General features: G+C 47.9%; 1 protein-coding gene across 4 annotated transcripts in view; it reads left to right on the top strand.

Annotated features, from left to right (window-relative positions):
* The window catches only part of LOC137522940 (serine-rich adhesin for platelets-like), a 292,674-nt gene that overhangs the window by 223,459 nt on the left and 46,166 nt on the right, over positions 1–23,049 (top strand). For all 4 annotated transcript variants that reach the window (XM_068243098.1, XM_068243097.1, XM_068243096.1 and 1 more), the window contains exons 12-13: positions 3,066–3,212; positions 20,070–20,189. In XM_068243098.1, the coding sequence (XP_068099199.1) occupies positions 3,066–3,212; positions 20,070–20,189 (267 nt within the window). The remainder of the gene's footprint in view (positions 1–3,065; positions 3,213–20,069; positions 20,190–23,049) is intronic.

The raw sequence follows: 23,049 nt of genomic DNA on the forward strand, positions 1-23,049 counted from the left end.
AGGGGACGGCGGCAGGAGAACAACCGCAGCAGGCGTCGCAGGGGGCTTGTGCTGCTCAACCTTCCCGTGGTATTGTTCGCGGCTGGGGGGAGGAGGTTGACTTACGTGACGTCACTGAGGAAGAGCAAGAGGAGATGGAGGGTACTGGATCCGACTTTGTGCAGATGTCGTCTTTTATGCTGTCCTGCCTGTTGAGGGACCCCCGTATAAAAAACCTCAAGGGGAATGAGCTGTACTGGGTGGCCACACTACTAGACCCACGGTACAGGCACAAAGTGGCAGACCTGTTACCAACTCAGCGGAAGGTGGAAAGGATGCAGCACATGCAGAACCAGCTGTCAACTATGCTTTACAATGCCTTTAAGGGTGATGTGACAGCACAACGCCAGCAAGGTACCACTGCCACTAATCCTCCTCCCGTGTCCACGCAGTCAAAGACAGGACGCTCCAGCGATCTTATGGTGATGTCGGACATGCGGACGTTCTTTAGTCCAACGCCTCGCCGTAGCCCTTCCGGATCCACCCTCCACCAACGCCTGGAACGGCAGGTAGCCGACTACCTGGCCTTAAGTGTGGATGTAGACACTGCTGTGAACAGCGAGGAGGAACCCTTGAACTACTGGGTGCGCAGGCTTGACCTGTGGCCAGAGCTGTCCCAATTTGCCATCCAACTTCTCTCCTGCCCTGCCGCAAGCGTCCTGTCAGAAAGGACCTTCAGCGCAGCTGGAGGCATTGTCACAGAGAAGAGAAGTCGCCTAAGTCACAAAAGTGTTAAGTACCTCACCTTTATCAAAATGAATGAGGCATGGATCCCGGAGGGCTGCTGCCCGCCCCAAGACTAAGTCAGTCCCCGCACACACAGCATCTCTGCCTGCACGCCGTGTGACTGGCTGCCTGGCCTGCCCCAAGAAGACTAAGTCGCTCCCAGTCCCTCCACACAGCATGTCTGCCTGCAGGCCGCTTCACTACCTTCTCCGCCACCACCAACAGGGTCCGGGACTCCAGGCGGATTGCTGAATTTTTTAGGCCGCTGCTAGCAGCGGCCGCTGTAATAATTTTTATGGTGCGTGTACATGACTGCCTAATTTTTCTGGCTGCACTGCGGGCAGCTGCAACAACAAAAGAAAAGGCATGTACATGCGCCCATTCCCCTTCGTGATCATTACCTTGCCGTGGTGAAGGGGCTTGCGTATCACAATGAAGCAATGACCGGCGCCTAGATGAGTGTCTCGGGGGGCACACAAAAGATAATAAGGTCGTTGCTTCATTGTGGTCAGACCAAATTTGATCAGCTGGACAGTCACTGTTCTGACAGCTACATCAGCCAGGCCGACCATATGGGCTGTAAAGCCACCAAAACCTGCACTCTCGCCATGGCGCGCACCAGTCCAGCACGGCCGTCACTACACAAACAGCTGTTTGCGGTGCGTTACACGGTGAGTTTGGTGTGTCAGTGTGAAGCAGTACCTTAATTACACTACCTGATTGATGTATACACATGCAAGATGTTTTAAAGCACTTTAGGCCTGTCATTTAGCATTCAATGTGATTTCTGTCCTTAAAACGCTGCTTTGCGTCAAATCCAGATTTTTCCCGGGGACTTTTGGCATCTATCCCACTCCGCCATGCCCCCCTCCAGGTGTTAGACCCCTTGAAACATCTTTTCCATCACTTTTGTGGCCAGCATAATTATTTTTTTTTTTCAAAGTTCGCATCCCCATTGAAGTCTATTGCGGTTCGCGAACTTTAACGCGAACCGAACGTTCCGCGAAAGTTCGCGAACCCGGTTCGCGAACCTAAAATCGGAGGTTCGGCCCATCTCTATACACCGACTGGCCTACTGGCCGAAAGTACGGGACCCGGTACTGGCGGATACAGGCAGCGGAGGACGGTGGCGTGGGATCGATCCAGGCTTATGGGGCTGGAGGAAGCCCCAGGTATGTATAAAAGCTTTTCCCCTCTTCAGCTCTGGTTCTCTTTAAGTGCTTCAGAAAACAGGACTATATTCATCTCAAGTTGGTCATAAAGCTCAGAGAAGCTCTTTTGCATAGATAACAACTCATGTTTCTTAAAGAGGAGCTGTTAGGTATAAGGTCTCAGAGAAAATAAACACATATATCAGTAGCTAAAGATTGGCTGTACTTACATTACATATGCATTTCACTGTCCATGTTTGTACTTCACATAATTTTTATATAGTATTTGCAGAGAATGATGCTCCTGACAGCTCATGGTAGGTTCCATGTTTGTCTGTCTCCTATGAAGCCAAATGTGTTGTCATGTCCTGCCTGCTTCCTGATGATTCCACTCTCACAAAGGCTGGTAATGAATAACACTACTGTGCAGTGAATATTAATTAGCCATGTGGCTAGGAACAATAGCGGACTCCTGCAGTGTACTCTGCCCTGAGATTTATTAGTGCTGTGAGCTAGACTGTTACATGTTGTTGTAACTTGAGCCTCACTAGCAGCCAGGGGAGGGCCCCAGAATGCTTTGCAGTATCTGTTATTCGGCTTGCGTCCTCCTTAGGAGCCTGGGAATACGGAGCCTTGCTGTCAGCAAACATCTAAAGTAAGAGAGATTTTTAACTGCAGTATTGCCTTTTTGGCTTCCTTCTAAACTGTTTAACACAGGAGAATAGAGGTTTAAATTCGCTTTTGCAGCCTGACAGTTACTCTTTAACACCTTATTTACTGGAAAACAATATGAGACTCTTTTCTTTGATACTAATGTTGTATTTATTAGCTCTACTACACATAAGGTTCATTATATAATAAGTTTACTTTCGATTCGGGTTACGGGGCAATAGTTATGCCCCCCTGACAGAAGCTAAAACGCCCATGTCCTTAATTACCTTCCTCAGCTTTGCAGGCTATCCTTTTACTCTATCTAGTATTTGGGTATTCCAGGGCAGTTAAGAGTGGGTAAAGACAACTTACCCTCGCACTCCTCAATGTGCAGACAACGGGACATTCTCCTCTCCATGTCTGGAGACACAGTTTATTATATTAATCTGCCATGCTTCTGTAACCAAATCCTGTTATCTGTTCTTTGCCTTCTAACAGGGCCAAGTGATGGTACCCAGACCAACGGAGTGGTGTGCAAAACTTGCAAATCCACAACAATTGAAACGTGCACTCTGTCATCGACCATTCAGTGCACTGGCAATGAGCAAACTTGTGTTGGTAGTGAAGTATCCTACGTTCCTTCAGGTACTTCAATATTCTATCTCTTTATAGTATTAAAAAAAAACAATTGCTTCACCTGTACACACTTCCACTCAGTCACAAGAATATATCTTTTATAGTTTACGCTGAACTTGCACAACCACTAGAGTGAAAAACTGATTCATTCTTAAAATAAAGTTGTACATTTGTCAAATGGAAGTGGCACGGCCCAGCTGCCAGGTTGAAACATCTAACTTTTTGATTTTGGGGGGGGACTTCAGGATTGCTTCAAGATCTGCACACATCAAGCATGGTGTAGATCCCTCCCCTTTCCCTCCTCCCCTCAGCAGCACACACACTTCCACAGCTCAGTACCTGTTCCGGAAAGTCTGCATGCCTATTGGGGTTTGTTGAGGTGGTCTGATTACCCTTAATTTGGTGAAATGAGACAGGGCCGGTTCTAGACTTTTTGCTGCCTGAAGCAATACATTGTGAGCAACTTCATCACTACTTAGCACAACAAAATGATTGATCGCTTGTTGTTTTCCGCCACCAATTAGGCTTTCTTTGTGTGAGTGCATTTTAACAGGAATAGTAAGAAAAAAATTTAAAAAATTCACTATTTCTCAGTTTTTAGCCAACATAATTTTAAAATAATACATGCCACTGTATTTAAAACCCACATATTTTATTTGCCCAATTGTCCCGGTTATTACACCATTTAAATTAGGTGCCTATCACAATGAATTGCGACAATATTTTATTTCGAAATAAGGGGTGTTTTTTCAGTTTTGCCTTAGGCCCCATTCACACTGCACGCGTTTCCAGCCGCGTTTTGGAAACATGTTCAGAAGGCCAACACGCATGACATCAGACAGTGCATAGACTGCACTGTCTGATGTTCACACTGTATGCGTTCTGGACCTGTGCGGTCCGGGAACGCATGCTGCACGCATTTTTTGCAAAAACGCGTGGCTGTCCCATTCACTTTTCAGTGATGGGATCAGCCACGCAACGCATACAAACGTGGATGGCGTGCATTCGCATGCGTTGCGTTCCGCACGCATGGCCGTCCGCGTTTGTAATGTGAACGGGGCCTTACTAATTACAAGCCCTTGTTTGCAAAAACAGTAACAGTAATATAGCCTTATGACATACATATGAAAAAAGTTGAGTTCCAAAGGTAACTATTTATGTATTTTCTTTTAATGTCATTTTTTTTTTTTATAAAAGTGTTTTATTTTGGTAACTGTGGGAGGGGTAGTAAGGGGTTAATTAGTGGGGTATTTTATGCATTTTTATTTAACTACTCTACAACCGCACCACGCCAATGGGCATGGCCGCGGCGGCAGCCCCAGGACCGCCTAACGCCAATTGGCGTCAGGCCCTGGAGCCGGCTACTGCAGGAGATCGTGCGCAGGCTGTGTGCGCATCTCCTGCTTGGTGGGCAATCGCCACTCTGGAGACTGTTAGATGGCATAATCGCCATCTAATTACATGTACAGTGCTGCGATCGGCGGCATCGCTTTACTGGGGACAACCGTGAGACACGGCTGTCCCCTCCATAGGCTGGGCAATGATCAGCTGTCATAGGCTGAAGCCTAAGACAGCTGATCACGTTGATTGGCTAGTGGGGGGAGGGAGCAGGGGAAAATAAATTTAAAAAGACACATTTATTAAAAAATAAACAAAATATATATTTATAAAAAAAAAGAAACAACTGTGTGTCAGACCCCACCAACAGAGAGCTCTGTTGTTGGGGGGAAAGGGGGGAGGGGGGGGGGGGATCACTTGTGTGCTGTGTTGTGCGGCCCTGCAGCTTGGCCTTAAAGCTGCAGTGTCCAATTAAGTAAAATAACCTGGTCTTTAGGGGGGTTTAACACTGCGGTCCTCAAGTGGTTAATGGATTGTGTGTAGGTGTAATTTTACTATTTGGCCACTAGATGCCTCCCCCCACTTTATTCCTAATGTCTTACTGCTTACATGCATTACAGGAAGTAGTGTGTGTATGCTTTACTTTCACGTTAGTCAAAGACTCATTGATGCCGGTGATCTTCGATGAGATACAGTTGGGTGGTGGTGAGAACGTGCACAGGAGCACGCACAATGGCGATGCGACGAGGTATGTATATCTATGCCCCAGGTGCGGGAACAGTTCCCTCACGGGGCATAGACATACTGTACAAATTTCAATTAGTGGTTAATGGCAAAAAAAAACCCCAAAAACAAAATGACTTGTATAGTGATAAATCATTGTATTTTTTTTTTCTGTAAAGAGAACCCAAGGTGGTTTCTAAGAATGATATCCGCACACTGAGGCTGGGTCTGCCTATACAGCCCAGCCTCTGTTGCTATGTAGTGTTCCCCCAAGCCCCCCCTCCCCGCTGATTGGAGGGAAGGGACGCGGGCGGGGACCGAAGCTATGCAGGAGGGAGCGCCGAGAGTGACACTACATAAGTAAACACAGCCCGCTGCGAAATGCTGCGTGTCGACAGCGCGGCTGTGATTTATGGGGGCATAGCAGAGTGCAAGGGGGGCTTGGGGGGACACTACATAGCAACAGAGGCTGGGCTGTATAGGCAGACCCAGCCTCTGTGTGTGGATATCATTCTTAGAAACCACCTCGGGTTCTCTTTAAACTAAAGTGGACAATCCTTTTTTGAGCTGGTTGCAGGGCAAGTAAAGAACCTAAAGGTGTACAAGTAACTTTTTATTCAATGGACAATGGACTGGAAGCAATGGGTCCAATCCAATTCACTTTTTCTCCTCAGTTTTCTTCCACGAAATAATTTTTCATCTTCTGTGTAAAACAACTTTTCAGCACTCTGCAATTGAAAAGCACCAAAAAATTGGTGAAAAGGACCTATAAAAATTATTTTGAGTATTTTCTTGCTTGCTGGTGTCTTATCCACCTTCCAAGCACCTCGCACTGATGGGGGGTGAGAGAGTGACTGGCTGGGGACTGCTGTGCGGTGGGCGGGAGTAGCAGGGAACGTGTGCCCGCTCGCACGCTTTCCCTACACAACAACACAACACAGCAGGGATCCGTGATCAGCCTGCCGGCCGCAATCTGGCGCAGCACTGTACAGGGGACAGCCCTGTCACTTAACTGTCCCCAGGAGTGGCTCACAATCTAATTTCTCTCATAGGCTGATGCCTATGAGAGGGTACTGCAGTGTATGGATCACAGTAAGGGCCAATTTAGGGGAGAGGGAGGGAAATTTCAAAAAAAATAATTTTTTTATTGAAAAACTTTTAAAATTAATAAAAAATATAAAAACCGCACCAGCAATCAGAGACCACCAAAAAAATTGCTCTATTAGTGGCAAGAAAAGGAGGTAAAATTCATTTGGGTGCAAAGTTGTATGGCCGAGGAATAAATTGTTAAAGTGGCGAAGTGCTGAATTGTAAAAAATCGCCTGGTCACTGGGGGGATATAATCCTGTGGTCCTCAAGTGGTTAAAAGGCATTTTATAGAGAAGGTGTGAAAATATTACCTAGGAGAAAACTTAGGAGAAAAGGTGAATTATACTGGGCCCAATGGGGATGATTCACAAAGTTTTTTAAAGGGGAACTTCAGCCTAAACAAACATACTGTCATTAAGTTACATTAGTTATGTTAATTAGAATAGATAGGTAATATAATTTTTTACCCACCCCATTTTAAAAGAACAGGCAATTGTTTGTGATTCATGGGGGCTGCCATCTTTGTCATGGGGCAGCCATCTTTGTCATGGGGCAGCCATCTTTTTGGTTGAAAGGAGGTGACAAGGAACAGGAGACACAGTTCCAACTGTCCTGTGTCCTGATCACCCCTCCCAGCTGCGTGCGCTAGGCTTCAAATGTCAAATTCAAAATGTAAAAAAAATTGCACCAAAACAGCAGAACAAGAACAACAACATCAGAAATCCCATCATGCTTTGCACAGCATCAGGGGAAAATGCCCGGGCAGTTTTCTTCTGTGCAGCTAAAAATGAGGCTTGTATAAGAGAAACAAAGTTCTGATGCTGTGAAACTGTTAAAGAAACACCAAGCCTTTTCAGTGCCGCTGAGTCGATTTTTAGTCTGGAGGTTCACTTTAACCTGTTTTCATCTTTTTTCACCTTATCCAAGTTACATTTTTAAGCTCCCAAAGATAAAAAAAATATAAATAAGAAAAGTAATACTGAAATGAAAATAATAATGAACAACTTGCGTACTTATAAATGTTTATAAAGACTTGGGTGTGGTAATGTGCAGCACAGTGGCATAGTGGTTAGCACTCTTGCCTTGCAGTGCTGGGTCCCCGGTTTGAATCCCAGCCAGGGCACTCTCTGCACTGAGTTTGTATGTTCTCTCCGTGTCTGTGTGGGTTTCCCCTGGTCATTTTGGTTTCCTCCCACATCCCAAAATCATACAGATAAGTTAATTGGCTTACACCTACATTGACCCTAGACTGCGTGCTCCTCTGAGGGATGGTTAGAGACAGGGATGCTCATCTGGATTTCGGGTAACCTGGATATGTGACCATTTTTACCCTATCCGGCCCTTCTTAAACTTGAAGATTGTATACAAATGTAAGCAGACTGCAGAGTGGCGCAGCAGAAGTGTGCTGGGCCCATAACCCAGAGGTTGATGGATTGAAACCATCCTCTGCTAGGTATGATTTCATTTTTGCACCTCGCTTTATCGCATGGGCAAAACGGTTTCCATAGCCCTGTAAGAGAGTGTTATAAGGGCCCTGCCGTAACATAGATATTACGGTAGCTAAGACTACTCCTGGGCTTTTCTTGTGGTTGAAGAGAGCATGTGTCTCGTATGACTGTCTATAGGATCACTCACCACACAGCCCTGCACCCTGCATGTGTCTCGTATGACTGTCTATAGGATCACTCACCACACAGCCCTGCACCCCGCATGTGTCTCGCATGACTGTCTATAGGATCACTCCCCACACAGCCCTGCACCCAGCATGTGTCTCGTATGCAGGGTTGCTCGAATGTACCAAAATTCGATTCGGGTACATTCGAATTCGGGACCGCGGAAAATTCGGATTCGGATGTCATCGCTGAATTCGGTTCGGGTTGCATAAAAAAATTTGGTAAAAATTTGTGTTCGCGAATTCGGATGTTTTTTTTTTTTTTTTAAAGGGAAATCACATGTAAATAGGTCTAATATAAAAAAAAAAGAAAAATGTGATGGAAAGCTTTTTCTTCAGCATTTTTTGTTTATTCATCGTCACCGTCTTCTTTTTTTTTTCTCTCCATTTTTTTCTTCACCATCTTCTTTTTCTGTTTTACCCTCTTTTTGTTTCTCGTCATCAATCATTCATTACTATCATCTTCATCATCTTCTTCTTCACTGGCATCTGGTTCTTTAAGTTCTTCTTCTTCTTCACCTGGTTCATCTTAAATTGTTTTTTTTCATCTTCTTCTTCACCTGGTTCTTCTTCGTCTTCTTATTCTCCTTCTTCATCATCATCATCATCTGGTTCTTCTTCACCTGGTTCTTCTCTTCTTCTTCTTCACCTGGTTCTTCTCTTCTTCTTCTTCACCTGGTTCTTCTCTTCTTCATCTTCACCTGGTTCTTCTCTTCTTCATCTTCACCTGGTTCTTCTTCATCTTCTTTTTCTACGTCAACATCATCTGGTTCTTCTTCACCTGGTTCTTCTTCATCTTCTTATTCTACGTCAACATCATCTGGTTTTTCTTCACCTGGTTCTTCTTCATCTTCTTATTCTATGTCAACATCATCTGGTCCTTCTCCCTCTCCCTCTCCTCCTTCTCCTTCTTCTTCTTCTTCTTCTCATGGTTATTCTTCTTCACTGTCCACCACCAACATTCTTTGTTTTTTCCCTTACAGAACTGTACTGTTGTAAAATGTTATCTTCAACACCAGCATAACTATTGTAGTGGCGTAATAGTTAGTGGCGCATGGCAGCAGCGCATAATTCTGTGGACCCTGGAGGTGGGAACACAGACAGGCAGGAGGATAACTGTCGTAGCAGCAGCAGGAGGAGGAGGAGGAGGAGGAGAAGGAGGAGTGACGTATGGCAGCAGGCAATGTCACAGGCCAATGGTACCTAGCGTTGGTACCATGGCTGAAAATAAACAGCAAAGAGCAGGAGGAGGTTCCGGACAGCAGTCGTGCAGCCCACATTGCGCCCAATGCACAACTGGGACAGCACAGTTTTCAACCCAGACACCTCAGATTTTTTTTTTTATACAACAGTATAGCTATTGTAGTGGCGTAATAGCTAGTGGTGGCGCATGGCAGCAGCGCATAATTCTGTGGACCCTGGTGGTGGGAACACAGACAGGCAGGAGGATAACTGTAGTAGCAGCAGCAGGAGGAGGAGGAGGAGGAGTAGTGACGTATGGCAGCAGGCAATGTCACAGGCCAATGGTACCTAGCGTTGGTACCATGGCTGAAAATAAACAGTAAAGAGCAGGAGGAGGTTCCGGACAGCAGTCGTGCAGCCCACGTTGCGCCCAATGCACAACTGGGACAGCACAGTTTTCAACCCAGACACCTCAGATTTTTTTTGTTTATACAACAGTATAGCTATTGTAGTGGCGTAATAGCTAGTGGTGGCGCATGGCAGCAGCGCATAATTCTGTGGACCCTGGCTGTGGGAACACAGACAGGCAGGAGGATTACTGTAGTAGCAGCAGCAGCAGCAGGAGGAGGAGGAGTAGTGACGTATGGCAGCAGGCAATGTCACAGGCCAATGGTACCTAGCGTTGGTACCATGGCTGAAAATAAACAGCAAAGAGCAGGAGGAGGTTCCGGACAGCAGTCGTGCAGCCCACATTGCACCCAATACACAACTGGGACAGCACAGTTTTCAACCCAGACACCTCAGATTTTTTTTTTTTAAACAGTAATAGCTATTGTAGTGGCGTAATAGCTAGTGGTGGCGCATGGCAGCAGCGCATAATTCTGTGGACCATGGCGGTGGGAACACAGACAGGCAGGAGGATAAACTCAGCAGGAGGAGGAGTGGCGAATGGCAGCAGGCAATGTATTCTGTGGACCCTGGCGGTGGGAGCAGGATAACTACAGCAGCAGGAAGAGGAGTGACGTGTGGCAGCAGCAGGCATGCATTGTGTGGTGAACAGCAGGAGGATGAAAATAAGCGCTTCGTAATATGTTGGCGCTGTATAAATACAATAAATAAATAAATACCCAAATAAATTCATAAATAAATCAGTAAATTCATAAATATATAAATACATCAGCAACAGCAGCAGGAAGAGGAGTGACGTGTGGCAGCAGCAGGCATGTCACGGGCCATGGTAGCTAGCGTTACTACCACAGCAAGTGAAGAAACACCAGGTCAAATTATCAGGACCCCGGGAATGAAGGTTTATGTTGTCAAAGAATGATTCCCAGGCACCTCATGTCCTCCTCTCACCGACAGTAGGTGCCAGGAACGTGCCTTCAATCCAGGCCTGGTTGATCTTCAAAAATGTCAGTCTGTCCACTCCCTCTGTGGACAGACGAGAGCGCTTCTCGGTGACCACACCACCGGCCGCACTGAAGCACCTCTCGGACAGCACGCTGGAAGGGGGCAAGACAGGACTTCCAGGGCGTACTGCGCCAGCTCACTCCAGATGTGCAACCGCTCCACCCAGTACTCCATGGGGTCCACGCTGCCGGTGTCAAGCCCACTGAAGGACCCCATGTACTCAGCCACCATCTGGGTCATGCGCTGGCTGTGGCTTTCAGAGGAGGTGGCTGCACGCACCTCCTCTCTCGGCTGCTCTACCGTCATGTAGAGCGCCTGCGTCAATGACAGCATGTCTCCCGGGTGCCTGACGCTGCTGCTGCTGGCCGCAGGCACTGGCTGCTGTGCTGGCTGGACAGGGACAGAGGGGGTGGAAGCCTGGGGGAAGGCTTCCTCCAGTCGCCGAACAAGGAGCTGCTGCAACTCGCTTGTGCGCTGCTCACGTCCTGTAGCAGGCAGAAACTGAGCCCACTTCCCCCTCAGCCGTGGATCCAGGATCATGCTGATGCAGGCATCCTCCCTCGCTTGCATCTGCTTCACCCTGGAGTCTGTGCGCAGGCAACGCAGCATGTGCGCTGCCATGGGGAACAGGGTGGTCCGTGACACAGAGACATCAGGGTCAGCATCCTCCTCCTGGCTCCTGAGCCTCTTCCTCCTCTCTCCACCCTCGCACCACTGCTGCTGCGCTCCGCTGTTCCCCCTCAGCGGCGACGTCCAGCACCTCCAACTCCTCCTCCTCCTCCGCCAGGGATTCAAATTCCTGCACAGCAGTGGACTGCGCAGGCGGCTGCTGTTCCAGCTGGTTCCGGGCCTCCTCCCCCAAATCCACCAAATCGCCAAGTGCCCTGTCCAGCAGACAAACAAAGGGCACCCACTGGCAGAGGGATGCCCGCTCCTGGCTCACCAGGTTGGTTCCCTGCAGGAAGGGAGCCAACACCAAGCAGACCTGCTACATCTGCCCCCACTGTGCGTTGGTGAGGAGCTGGAGTTTGGTGTTGCCTTCCAGAGTGGCCTCCACGATGTACCGGTTGAGAGCCCTCCTCTGCTCAACCAGCCGCTCCAACATCGCCAGGGTGGAGTTCCAGCGAGTCGGCACATTGACAAGGTGGTGTGGTGGCAGGCCCTCGCGCTGCTGGATCTCTGCCAGCTTTGATGCAGCAGCAGCTGAGCGGTGGAAAGTGCGCACAATTTTCCGCCCCGCTTCCAACAGCTCCTCCATCCCCTGGTAGGTGCGCAGGAACTTCTGCACCACCAGGTTCAGGACGTGGGCCAAGCAGGGGATGTGGGATAAGTGTCCCCTGCTGATGGCAGCCAGCAGGTTGGCGGCATTGTCGGACACCACCAATTCGACTCGGAGGCCTCTGGGGGTCAGCCACGTCTTCTCCTGCTCCCTCAGGTAGCTGAGCATGTTGGCTGATGTCAGACTGTTCTTCCCCAGGCTGACCATCTCCAGCAGCGCTTGGCAGTGGCGGGCCTTCACGCTGCTGTTGCGTTGTCACTTGGCGGCGGGAGCTGCTGCTTCTCCCTTGACCCCGCGTGGTGGCACCACATAGTGGGTGACTGGTGCCGCTGCTGCTGTGCCCGAGGGTGGACCTGCTGCTTCCTCGCTCGGGATTTCCACCAGGCTGACCCAGTGTGCCGTAAAGGACAGATAGCGTTCTGTCCCAAAACGGCTGCTCCATGAATCCATGGTTATGTGGATCCGCGCACTTACAGCGTGATCTAGTGCGCTGCCCACATTCGCCATGGCAAATCGGTGCAGTGCTGGGATCGACGTGCGGGAGAAGTAGTGGCGGCTGGGGACTTGCCACTCCGGGATCCCAAAATGCAGCAGCGCTCTCATGTCACTACCCTCCTGCACGAAGGAATATGGCAGGAGCTGGGAGCACATGGCCCGGGCAAGCAACCCGTTCAGCACCCGGATGCGCCTGTGAGTGGGAGGCAACACCTTGGTCACACCGGGAAAGGAGTCGCTGAGCAGGGTCTGGCGGCGTTTGCCTGCGCGGGAGGATGAGGAGGCCACTGTGGAGGGAGCTGATGAGGCCACTGTGGAGGGAGCTGATGAGGCAACTGAGGACTGGCTGCCCGGGGGGGAGGAGAGAGTTGCTGCTGCTGTGCTCCTGCTGCTGCTGCTGGGTGGGATGCTGCTGCTGCTGCTGCAATCTGTGCAGTGGCTCTCTGGCTCTGACCACTGCCTGCACCACTTTGCATTAGCTTCCCATACTCACAAAAGTCCTCAAAATGCCTGGTCTGTAAGTGGGTTGACAGGCATGAGGTACTCAGCTTGAGGGGATCGCGACCTCTGCTGAGACTGACCTTGCAACTGTTGCAAATTGCACGGGTCGGGTCCTCTGTGCACTTCGCGAAGAACCGCCAGACTGGGGACTTCAACCTGCCCTTTGAGCTTGAGGGCTGGGGTTTTTTGGTGCCCTTGGAGGCTTGAGCCTTTTTTGTTTTGGTTGGAGGTTTGCTGCGGGTGGTGGTAGCGGCTGAAGCAGCAGGCTGTGGCTCCTGCCTTCCACGACCTGTGCTTGCCGCCTTGCTGCTGCCATGCCTCTGCGCCAGAGACACCTCCTCCTCCGATGACGAGCTGCCTTCAAGCAAGTGTGCTGGTGGTACTGGTGGTGGCACATAGGAAGGATCCAGCACGTCATCATTATCCCCAAACATGTCCTCTGAGCCCGCCTCAACCACATCCGGTGGCCCAAAATCCCCTGCATCACGCCCCTCCTCATCAGCGCCAACAATAAACTGCTCCACCTCCAACTCCTCCTCCTCCTCCTTGCATGATGATGTCCCCATTATGTCCTACTCAAAATTCTCCAGAACATCCCTGTACATGGCTGCAGTCACTGGGGTGAAGACTGAGCTCAGTGAGGGCAGGCTGGTCAGTGGGGTCACCGTGACCATGACCTCAAGCGGTGGTGGAGGCCTGCTGCACACCGGAGTGCTGGTGGTGGTGGCACTGGTCTCACTGGTGCTGGAGGCCTGGCTGGAAACGGTGGCTTCCTGCGCCGCCATCATTTCCACCACAGCCTGCGCTTGACTCTCCAGAATGGGCCGGGGGCGACGACCCGTCTCAAAGATGGGCGCAATGCGCTGCTGTTGCGCCTCTGCTCCCTCCTCCATAACTCTGCGGTCAGTGGCTGGCGGCAGACCAGTCACAGACCTGATGCTGCTCCTGCTGGCAGTGGCTGCTGCAATGGCGCTGCCTCTCCTGGTGGTGCCTCGTCATCTACCTCTGCCAGTCATTTTGCACTTATATACGAATACAGTTAAAAAAAAAAACAAATGTGTAGAAAACGGCGGGAAAGGGTGTAAACTTTAATCAAGTCTGGTGGTGGTGGTGACTGACTGGTGGTAAGTGTCAACAAAAAATGAATTTTTTTTTTAAGTAATGGTAGAAGTAGTAGTAGTAGTAGTAGTAGTACTACTAACAGTGAGTCTCTACAGTACTATCTCATGTGACATTGGGTGACAATTACGGTCGGTCACACACGGTCAGACGCAATCAATAGGGTGCTCCGGCAAATGACAGTCAAAGCAGGTGACAACAAGGGATGCTGGCCTGCGAATGTCACAATTTACTACAGAAAGGTAATAAATCACACAGTAACAAATGGAAAAAAATTAAATGAAGGGGTGGGTGGTGGTAGTAGTGGAAGAGAGACTACCACCTACCTAGTAGTAGTACGGTTGTACGCACAGGTAGTAACTATGAAACGCCTGCTGTACTACACAGTAAACAATATAACTAACGGCCAGACAGTGGGTGACCAATTACAGTCGGTCGGTCACACGCGGTCAGACGCAATCAACAGGGTGTGCCGGCAAATGACAGTCACAGCAGGTGACAACAAGGGATGCTGGCCTGCGAATGTCACAATTTACTACAGAAAGGTAATAAATCACACAGTAACAAATGGAAAAAATTAAATGAAGGGGTGGGTGGTGGTAGTAGTGGAAGACTACCACCTACCTAGTAGTAGTACGGTTGTACGCGCAGGTAGTAACTATGAAACGCCTGCTGTACTAAACGGTAAACAATATAACTAACGGCCAGACAGTGGGTGACCAATTACAGTCGGTCGGTCACACACGGTCAGACGCAATCAATAGGGTGCGCCGGCAAATGACAGTCACAGCAGGTGACAACAAGGGATGCTGGCCTGTACACAGTCAATCAGTAACTAACTAGTATTAACTAACAGTACTGAAGCTATAAACTAACAGACTACAGCAAACAGCAGCAGTACAATTTAACAAAACTACTATAGTACACAACTAACTAGAATCCCTAACCTACCTAAGCTAGTAGTAGGCTAAGGCTGCCCTAGGCTAACAGGCCTAGCCTGCACACAGACTAACACTAGCCTAGCACAGTATACAGTACACACTAGGTGACTACAAACAAATTACTATCTATCTATATAACAGTACAATGAATGTGTTTAGGAGGTGTTTAGGAAGCAAAACACTAGGTTTAGCACAGAATACACTTGATCAGACACGCAGCACAGCACTGGAGATGCTCTCAGTACCAGCTCAGTCACACAAGTGCGTAGCTCCGCAAAATGGCCGCTGCCTTATTTAGAGGAGGGGAGGGCCAGGCTCCCCTCCTCTGACTGGTTGCTACCGTTGCCAGGGACTCGGCAGGAGGAATTCTGATTGGCCCGCGTCACTGCCGAATCCCGAAGCCGAACCCATCCGGCCGAATTCAAATGCGCACATTCGGCCGCCTTCGGCTTCGGGTCCGGCGCATTCGGCTTCGGGAACGCTGAAATTTACCCGAATAATTCAGGTAAATTCGCATTCGGGAGTCCTGGAGAGCAACCCTGCTCGTATGACTGTCTATAGGATCATTCACCACACAGCCCTGCACCCGGCATGTGTCTTATATGACTGTCTATAAGTAATCTTTAGGTTAGCAGGAATGGTTGCATGGCCACCTAGCTTTTCATCCTTCCCACCCTTGTCCTGGAATCTTCCAGACTTCAAAGTGCTGTCCTTTGCTGTGTGTGTGGTTGTTGGTGTAGTAGTGAGCATAGCTGCCCTCCAAGCAGTGGACCTGGGGTCAATTCCCGGCCAATGTATGTGAGCTTGCTTTTGACATACTAAAAATCCCTGGAAGACCAGAGAGAGAGGTGTATGTTTTTAGCTTCTAAAACGGATAAGAAGCCTTGAAAAGACCATTTCCGGTTTTCAATTCAGATATCCGAATCCGGCTGGATACTGGGGTCGGATATCCGAATTCAGTTCGGGTATAAAAATGTCAAATTCGGATATCCGACCCGGATCGGATATCTGGATATCCGAATTAGTTCCAGATAGTGAAAAGTGGTATCCGAGCACCACTGGTTAGTGACACTAATATGTGCTCTGTAAAGGGCTGCAGAAGATGTTAGTGCTATACAAATACTAAATAATAATACAAAACCTGCACTGGGGTCCTCAGTCATCAGGCTTTGTCACTGGTCATTAACCCGCAACATGACAGGCTATTCACTTTCCACAACAAAGAGCAGCCAGTTGAGGTGTGCAGGTGATGTTTGTAAATAGTTACTGTACATTATTATTATTTAGTATTTATATAGCGCCGACATCTTCCGCAGCGCTGTAAAGAATATATATTGTCTTGTCACTTAACTGTCCATCTAAGGGGCTCACAATCTAATCCCTACCATATAGTCATTAGTGTTGGGCCGAACAGTTCGCCTGGCGAACCTCTCTGGGCCTCTTACTACTTCCAGGTCGCAATGACCCGGAGTAGTACGCCTGCGCTGCCTGGCGGAGCGCGTCTTAGATCGCGCTCCCGTTGCCGGGCACTCTCTGCGCATGAGCGTGACGTCACTCATGACGTCACGCACATGCGCAGAGAGTGCCCGGCAACGGGATCGCGATCTAGGACGCGCTCCGCCGGGCAGCGCAGGCGTACTACTCCGGGTCATTGCGACCCGGAAGTAGTAAGAGGCCCATGGATTTAGAGATGTTCGCCGGCGAACGGTTCGGGAACCGTTCGCCACATCTCTAATAGTCATATGTCTATGTATGTATTGTGTATAGAGATGTCGCGAACCTCCGATTTTCGGTTCGCGAACCCTGTTTGCGAACCTCCGCGGAAAGTTCGGTTCGCGAAAAAGTTTGCGAACCTCAATAGACTTCAATAGAGATGCGAACTTCGAAATTTACAAAAATTTCTACTGGCTAAAAAAATGATAGAAAACATGTTTCAAGGGTTCTAACACCTGGAGCACCCTTCTCCCGGAGGGAGGAGGGTCTCATCTGCCAGGGAATTCCAGTATTTCAAAAGCCAGCTTACATACCATGGCTGGGGATTGAACCCAGGTCTCAGTGTATGGTAGGTAACTAACATATCCATTATACCACCAACACTTCTAGCTGAAGCTAGCTGAAGCTAGCTGAAACTAGCTGAAACTAACCTAGCATGTACAATTTATGCTCAATCCAAAAGAAAAATTAGACAACACAAATAACATTTATATCGTGCTTTTCTCCTGGCGGACTCAAAGCACCAGAGCTGCAGCCACTAGGGCACACTCTATAGGCAGTAGCAGTGTTAGGAAGACTTGCCTAAGGTCTCCTACTGAATAGGTGCTGGCTTACTGAACAGACAGAGCCGAGATTCGAACCCTGGTCTCAGGGGCGTAGCAATAGGGGTTGCAGAGGTTGCGACCGCATCGGGGCCCTTGGGCCAGGGGGGCCCCGAAGGGCCCCCCCTCAACTGCAGTATTAGCTCTTTATTGGTCCTGTGCTCATAATAATCACTTCTATAGATGCTGTGTATAGTAGTAATCATTAACAAGCTGTTCCCCATCCCCTTCTTGCACCTCTGACACTGTAGTTGCCATTGGCAGGTTTTGGTGCGCCGCATCAATTGTTATGTATAGAGTGCTTGGGGGGGCCCCATTGTAAAACTTGCATCGGGGCCCACAGCTCCTTTGCTACGCCACTGCCTGGTCTCCTGTGTCAGAGGCAGAGCCCTTAACCATTACACCATCCAGCCACTGCTTAAGGATATGTAGCACCATCCAGCCACTGCTTAAAGAGAGTCTGAAGCAAGAATAGATCTCGCTTCAGACCTCATATATAGCAGGGGCACTTGTGCCCCTGCTAAAATGCTGCTATCCCGCGGCTTAACGGGGGTCCCTGTCCCCCCAAATCCCCTCCGTAGTGCGGGGGAGCGCTTCCTGGTTGGGGCAGGGCTAACCGCCGCAGCCCTGCCCCACGCGCGTCTGTCAGCGCGTATCTCCGCCTCTCCCCCGCCCCTCTCAGTCTTCCTTCACTGAGAGGGGCGGGGGAGAGGCGGCGATGCGCGTCTGATAGACGCGACTGGAGGCAGGGCTGCAGCCGTTAGCCCTGCCTCCAGGAAGACAAATCCCTACGACCAACTTTCCGACCAACTTTTGCGGGGGGTGGGTTGGGGGTGAAGGGACCCCCGTTTAGCCGCGGGATAGCGGCGTTTTAGCAGGGGCACACGTGCCCCTGCTATATATGAGAGCTGAAGCGAGATTTAGTCTCGCTTCAGTGTCTCTTTAAGGATATGTAGCATGGCCTTGCCTTTCGTGTTCAACAATTGTCCAAAGAGAACCCCAGATAGCCAGGTAGATTCATATCTCTTTCTCTCTCTCTCTCTCTCTCTCTAGTAGGGATGGTCACCGCTTTTCGCGGAATTGTATTTTTGCACATAAATGGATTGAGCATAAATGGTACATGCTAGGCTGGCTTCAGCATGTAGTGTTGGTGGTGGCAAGGCCATGCCTGGCTACATATCCTTAACCAGTGGCTGGATGGTTTAATGGTTAAAGGCTCTGCCCCTGACACAGGAGACCAGGGTTCGAATGTCTGCTCAGTAAGCCAGCACCTATTCAGTAGGAGACCTTAGGCAAGTCTTCCTAACACTGCTACTGCCTATAGAGTGTGCCCTAGTGGCTGCAGCTCTGGCGCTTTGAGTCTGCCTGGAGAAAAGCGTGATATAAATGTTATTTGTCTTGTCTAATTTTTCTCTTGACAACTGTTGAACACGAAAGGCAAGGCCATGCCTGCCTACATATCCTTAAGCAGTGGCTGGATGGTGTAATGGTTAAGGGCTCTGCCTCTGACACAGGCGACCAGGGTTTGAATGTCTGCTCAGTAAGCCAGTACCTATTCAATAGGAGACCTTAGGCAAGTCTTCCTAACACTGCTACTGCCTATAGAGTGTGCCCTAGTGGCTGCAGCTCTGGTGCTTTGAGTCTGCCAGGAGAAAAGCACGATATAAATGTTTTTTGTGTTGTCTAATTTTTCTTTTGGATTGAGCATAAATTGTACATGCTAGGTTAGTTTCAGCCAACTTCAGCTAGAAGTGTTGGTGGTATAATGGATATGTTAGTTACCTACCATACACTGAGACCTGGGTTCAATTCCCAGCCACGGTATGTAAGCTATCTTTTGAAATTCCCTGGCAGATGAGACCCTCCTCCCTCTGGTAGGAGGGAGGAGGGAATAGGTAGAAGGGTAGAAAGGGAGGAGGGTGGAGGGAAGCAGCTTTCCCTTAACTAATTAGTGTAGGCAGACAAGTGCGTCAAATGGCATAAGGACCTTGCTTGGAAGAAGGAAGGAAGGAGGGAGGGACTCCAGCAGTGAGAGCAGTGTGTTTGGCAATAATGTGCCTGCTGACTGTGATGTAGAGGGTCAAAGTTTTGCTCAATAGAGCATTATGGGGCAAATCGAACTTCCGCAAAAGTTCACCTGGTGCAGGCGAACACGAACCACCAAAGTTCGCCGGCGAACAGTTCACTACATCTTTAATTGTGTAGTGTATGTATCATAGTCTAGGGCCAATTTAGGGGGAAGCCAATTAACTTATCAGTATGTTTTTGGGAAGTGGGAGGAAACCAGAGTACCCAGAGGAAACCCACACAGAGAGAACATACAAACTCCTTGCAGATGTTGACCTGGCTGGGATTCAAACCAGAGACCCAGCATTGCAAGGCAAGAGCACTAACCACTACACCACCGTGCTGTCCAATAGGTGTGTCAATGTCAAGCTCAAGCTCAAACACATAAGGGGCCAAAATCTACAACATAGGGCTCCATTCACAAAACTTCTCATAAATGTCTTATTTATCACCTAATTGCTAAAAATAACTTTTCAGCACATTTACAAGTAAAATAATCACTCAAAGTAAGTTGTTTCTTATTAACTGCATTTCAAAATTAACTTAATTTCAATACTAATTTAAATATTACTTTTCTTACCGCGATCACAGGCGGGAGCGCGCCCAAGTGCGGGAGCGCTGCAGAGCTGCCGCGGGCGGCGGAAATGGTTAACTGAACAATGACAAGCTAAGTGGCTATGAGGGGGGGAAGGGGGGAAGTGTAAGAACTGATTACTTTCATCTTCATTTGTGCAGCTTCAGCTCCTGGAAGTGTTGCAGTTGGTTGTGGTACAGCAAGCCTCTGTGATGTAAAGTCCTATACCTACACTGATCCTTCCGGTCTTCAAATTAACATGGTATTTGCCTGCTCCAATGGTAAGACACAAAGCATTGCAGATATTCGATTACATTTCACAAGTAGGTGTCATCTACATTATAAAAAGAGGTGGGGAGGGGATCAGTCAAACTTCTGGGCCCCGATGCGGAATTTGGACGTGGCATCCCCACCCTACATTAAATAGCCAGGAGTAGGTGCCTCCAGTATAAGTAGCCAGTAATAGGTACCTCAGTATAGATAGTCAGGAATAGGTGCCTCTGTATAGATATTCAGGAATAGGTACCTCAGTATAGATAGCCAGGATTAGATGCCTCAGTATATATATTCAGGAATAGATGCCTCAGTATAGATATTCAGGAATAGGTACCTCAGTATAGATAGCCAGGATTAGATGCCTCAGTATAGATATTCAGGAATAGGTACCTCAGTATAGATAGCCAGGATTAGATGCCTCAGTATAGATAGTCAGGATTAGATGCCTCAGTATATATATTCAGGAATAGATGCCTCAGTATAGATATTCAGGAATAGTTACCTCAGTATAGATAGTAAGGAATAGGTACCTCAGTATATATCCAGGATTAGATGCCTCAGTATAGATAGCCAGGATTAGATGCCTCAGTATAGATATTCAGGAATAGGTACCTCAGTATAGATAGCCAGGATTAGATGCCTCAGTATAGATAGTCAGGAATAGGTGCCTCAGTATAGATATTCAGGAATAGGTACCTCAGTATAGATAGTCAGGAATAGATGCCTCAGTATAGATATTCAGGAATAGGTATCTCAGTATAGATAGCCAGGATTAGATGCCTCAGTATAGATATTCAGGAATAGTTGCCTCAGTATAGATATTCAGGAATAGATGCCTCAGTATAGATATTCAGGAATAGTTACCTCAGTATAGATAGCCAGGGATAGGTGCCTTGGTATAGATATTCAGGAATAGGTACCTCAGTATAGATAGCCAGGATTAGATGCCTCAGTATAGTCAGGAATAGGTACCTCGGTATGGATAGTCAGGAATAGATGCCTCAGTATAGATATTCAGGAATAGATGCCTCAGTATAGATATTCAGGAATAGTTACCTCAGTATAGATAGTAAGGAATAGGTACCTCAGTATATATCCAGGATTAGATGCCTCAGTATAGATAGCCAGGATTAGATGCCTCAGTATAGATATTCAGGAATAGGTACCTCAGTATAGATAGCCAGGATTAGATGCCTCAGTATAGATAGTCAGGAATAGGTGCCTCAGTATAGATATTCAGGAATAGGTACCTCAGTATAGATAGTCAGGAATAGATGCCTCAGTATAGATATTCAGGAATAGGTATCTCAGTATAGATAGCCAGGATTAGATGCCTCAGTATAGATATTCAGGAATAGTTGCCTCAGTATAGATAGCCAGGATTAGATGCCTCAGTATAGATATTCAGGAATAGTTGCCTCAGTATAGATAGCCATGGATAGGTGCCTTGGTATAGATATTCAGGAATAGGTACCTCAGTATAGATAGCCAGGATTAGATGCCTCAGTATAGTCAGAAATAGGTACCTCGGTATGGATAGTCAGGAATAGATGCCTCAGTATAGATATTCAGGAATAGGTGCCTCAGTATAGATGGCCAGGATTAGATGCCTCAGTATAGTCAGGAATAGGTATCTCAGTATGGATTGTCAGGAATAGGTGCCTCAGTATGGATTGTCAGGAATAGGTGCCTCAGTATAGATAGTCAGGAATAGGTGCCTCAGTATAGATAGTCAGGAATAGGTGCCTCTGTATAGATATTCAGGAATAGGTGCCTCAGTATAGATAGCCAGGATTAGATGCCTCAGTATAGATAGCCAGGATTAGATGCCTCAGTATAGATATTCAGGAATAGATGCCTCAGTATATATATTCAGGAATAGATGCCTCAGTATAGATAGCCAGGATTAGATGCCTCAGTATAGATATTCAGGAATAGGTACCTCAGTATAGATAGCCAGGATTAGATGCCTCAGTATAGATATTCAGGAATAGGTACCTCAGTATAGATATTCAGGAATAGGTACCTCAGTATAGATAGCCAGGATTAGATGCCTCAGTATAGATATTCAGGAATAGGTACCTCAGTATAGATAGCCAGGATTAGATGCCTCAGTATAGATATTCAGGAATAGATGCCTCAGTATAGATAGCCAGGATTAGATGCCTCAGTATAGTCAGGAATAGGTACCTCGGTATGGATAGTCAGGAACAGATGCCTCAGTATAGATATTCAGGAATAGGTGCCTCAGTATAGATAGCCAGGATTAGATGCCTCAGTATAGTCAGGAATAGGTGCCTCAGTATAGATAGTCAGGAATAGGTGCCTCAGTATAGATAGTCAGGAATAGGTGCTTCAGTATAGATAGCCAGGAATAGGTGCCTCAGTATAGATATTCAGGAATAGGTGCCTCAGTATAGATAGCCAGGATTAGATGCCTCAGTATAGATATTCAGGAATAGATGCCTCAGTATAGATATTCAGGAATAGGTATCTCAGTATAGATAGCCAGGATTAGATGCCTCAGTATAGATATTCAGGAATAGTTGCCTCAGTATAGATATTCAGGAATAGATGCCTCAGTATAGATATTCAGGAATAGTTACCTCAGTATAGATAGCCAGGGATAGGTGCCTTGGTATAGATATTCAGGAATAGGTACCTCAGTATAGATAGCCAGGATTAGATGCCTCAGTATAGTCAGGAATAGGTACCTCGGTATGGATAGTCAGGAATAGATGCCTCAGTATAGATATTCAGGAATAGATGCCTCAGTATAGATATTCAGGAATAGTTACCTCAGTATAGATAGTAAGGAATAGGTACCTCAGTATATATCCAGGATTAGATGCCTCAGTATAGATA

Source organism: Hyperolius riggenbachi, chromosome 6 (assembly GCF_040937935.1).
Source record: "Hyperolius riggenbachi isolate aHypRig1 chromosome 6, aHypRig1.pri, whole genome shotgun sequence".
Classification (NCBI taxonomy): Eukaryota; Metazoa; Chordata; class Amphibia; order Anura; family Hyperoliidae; genus Hyperolius; species Hyperolius riggenbachi.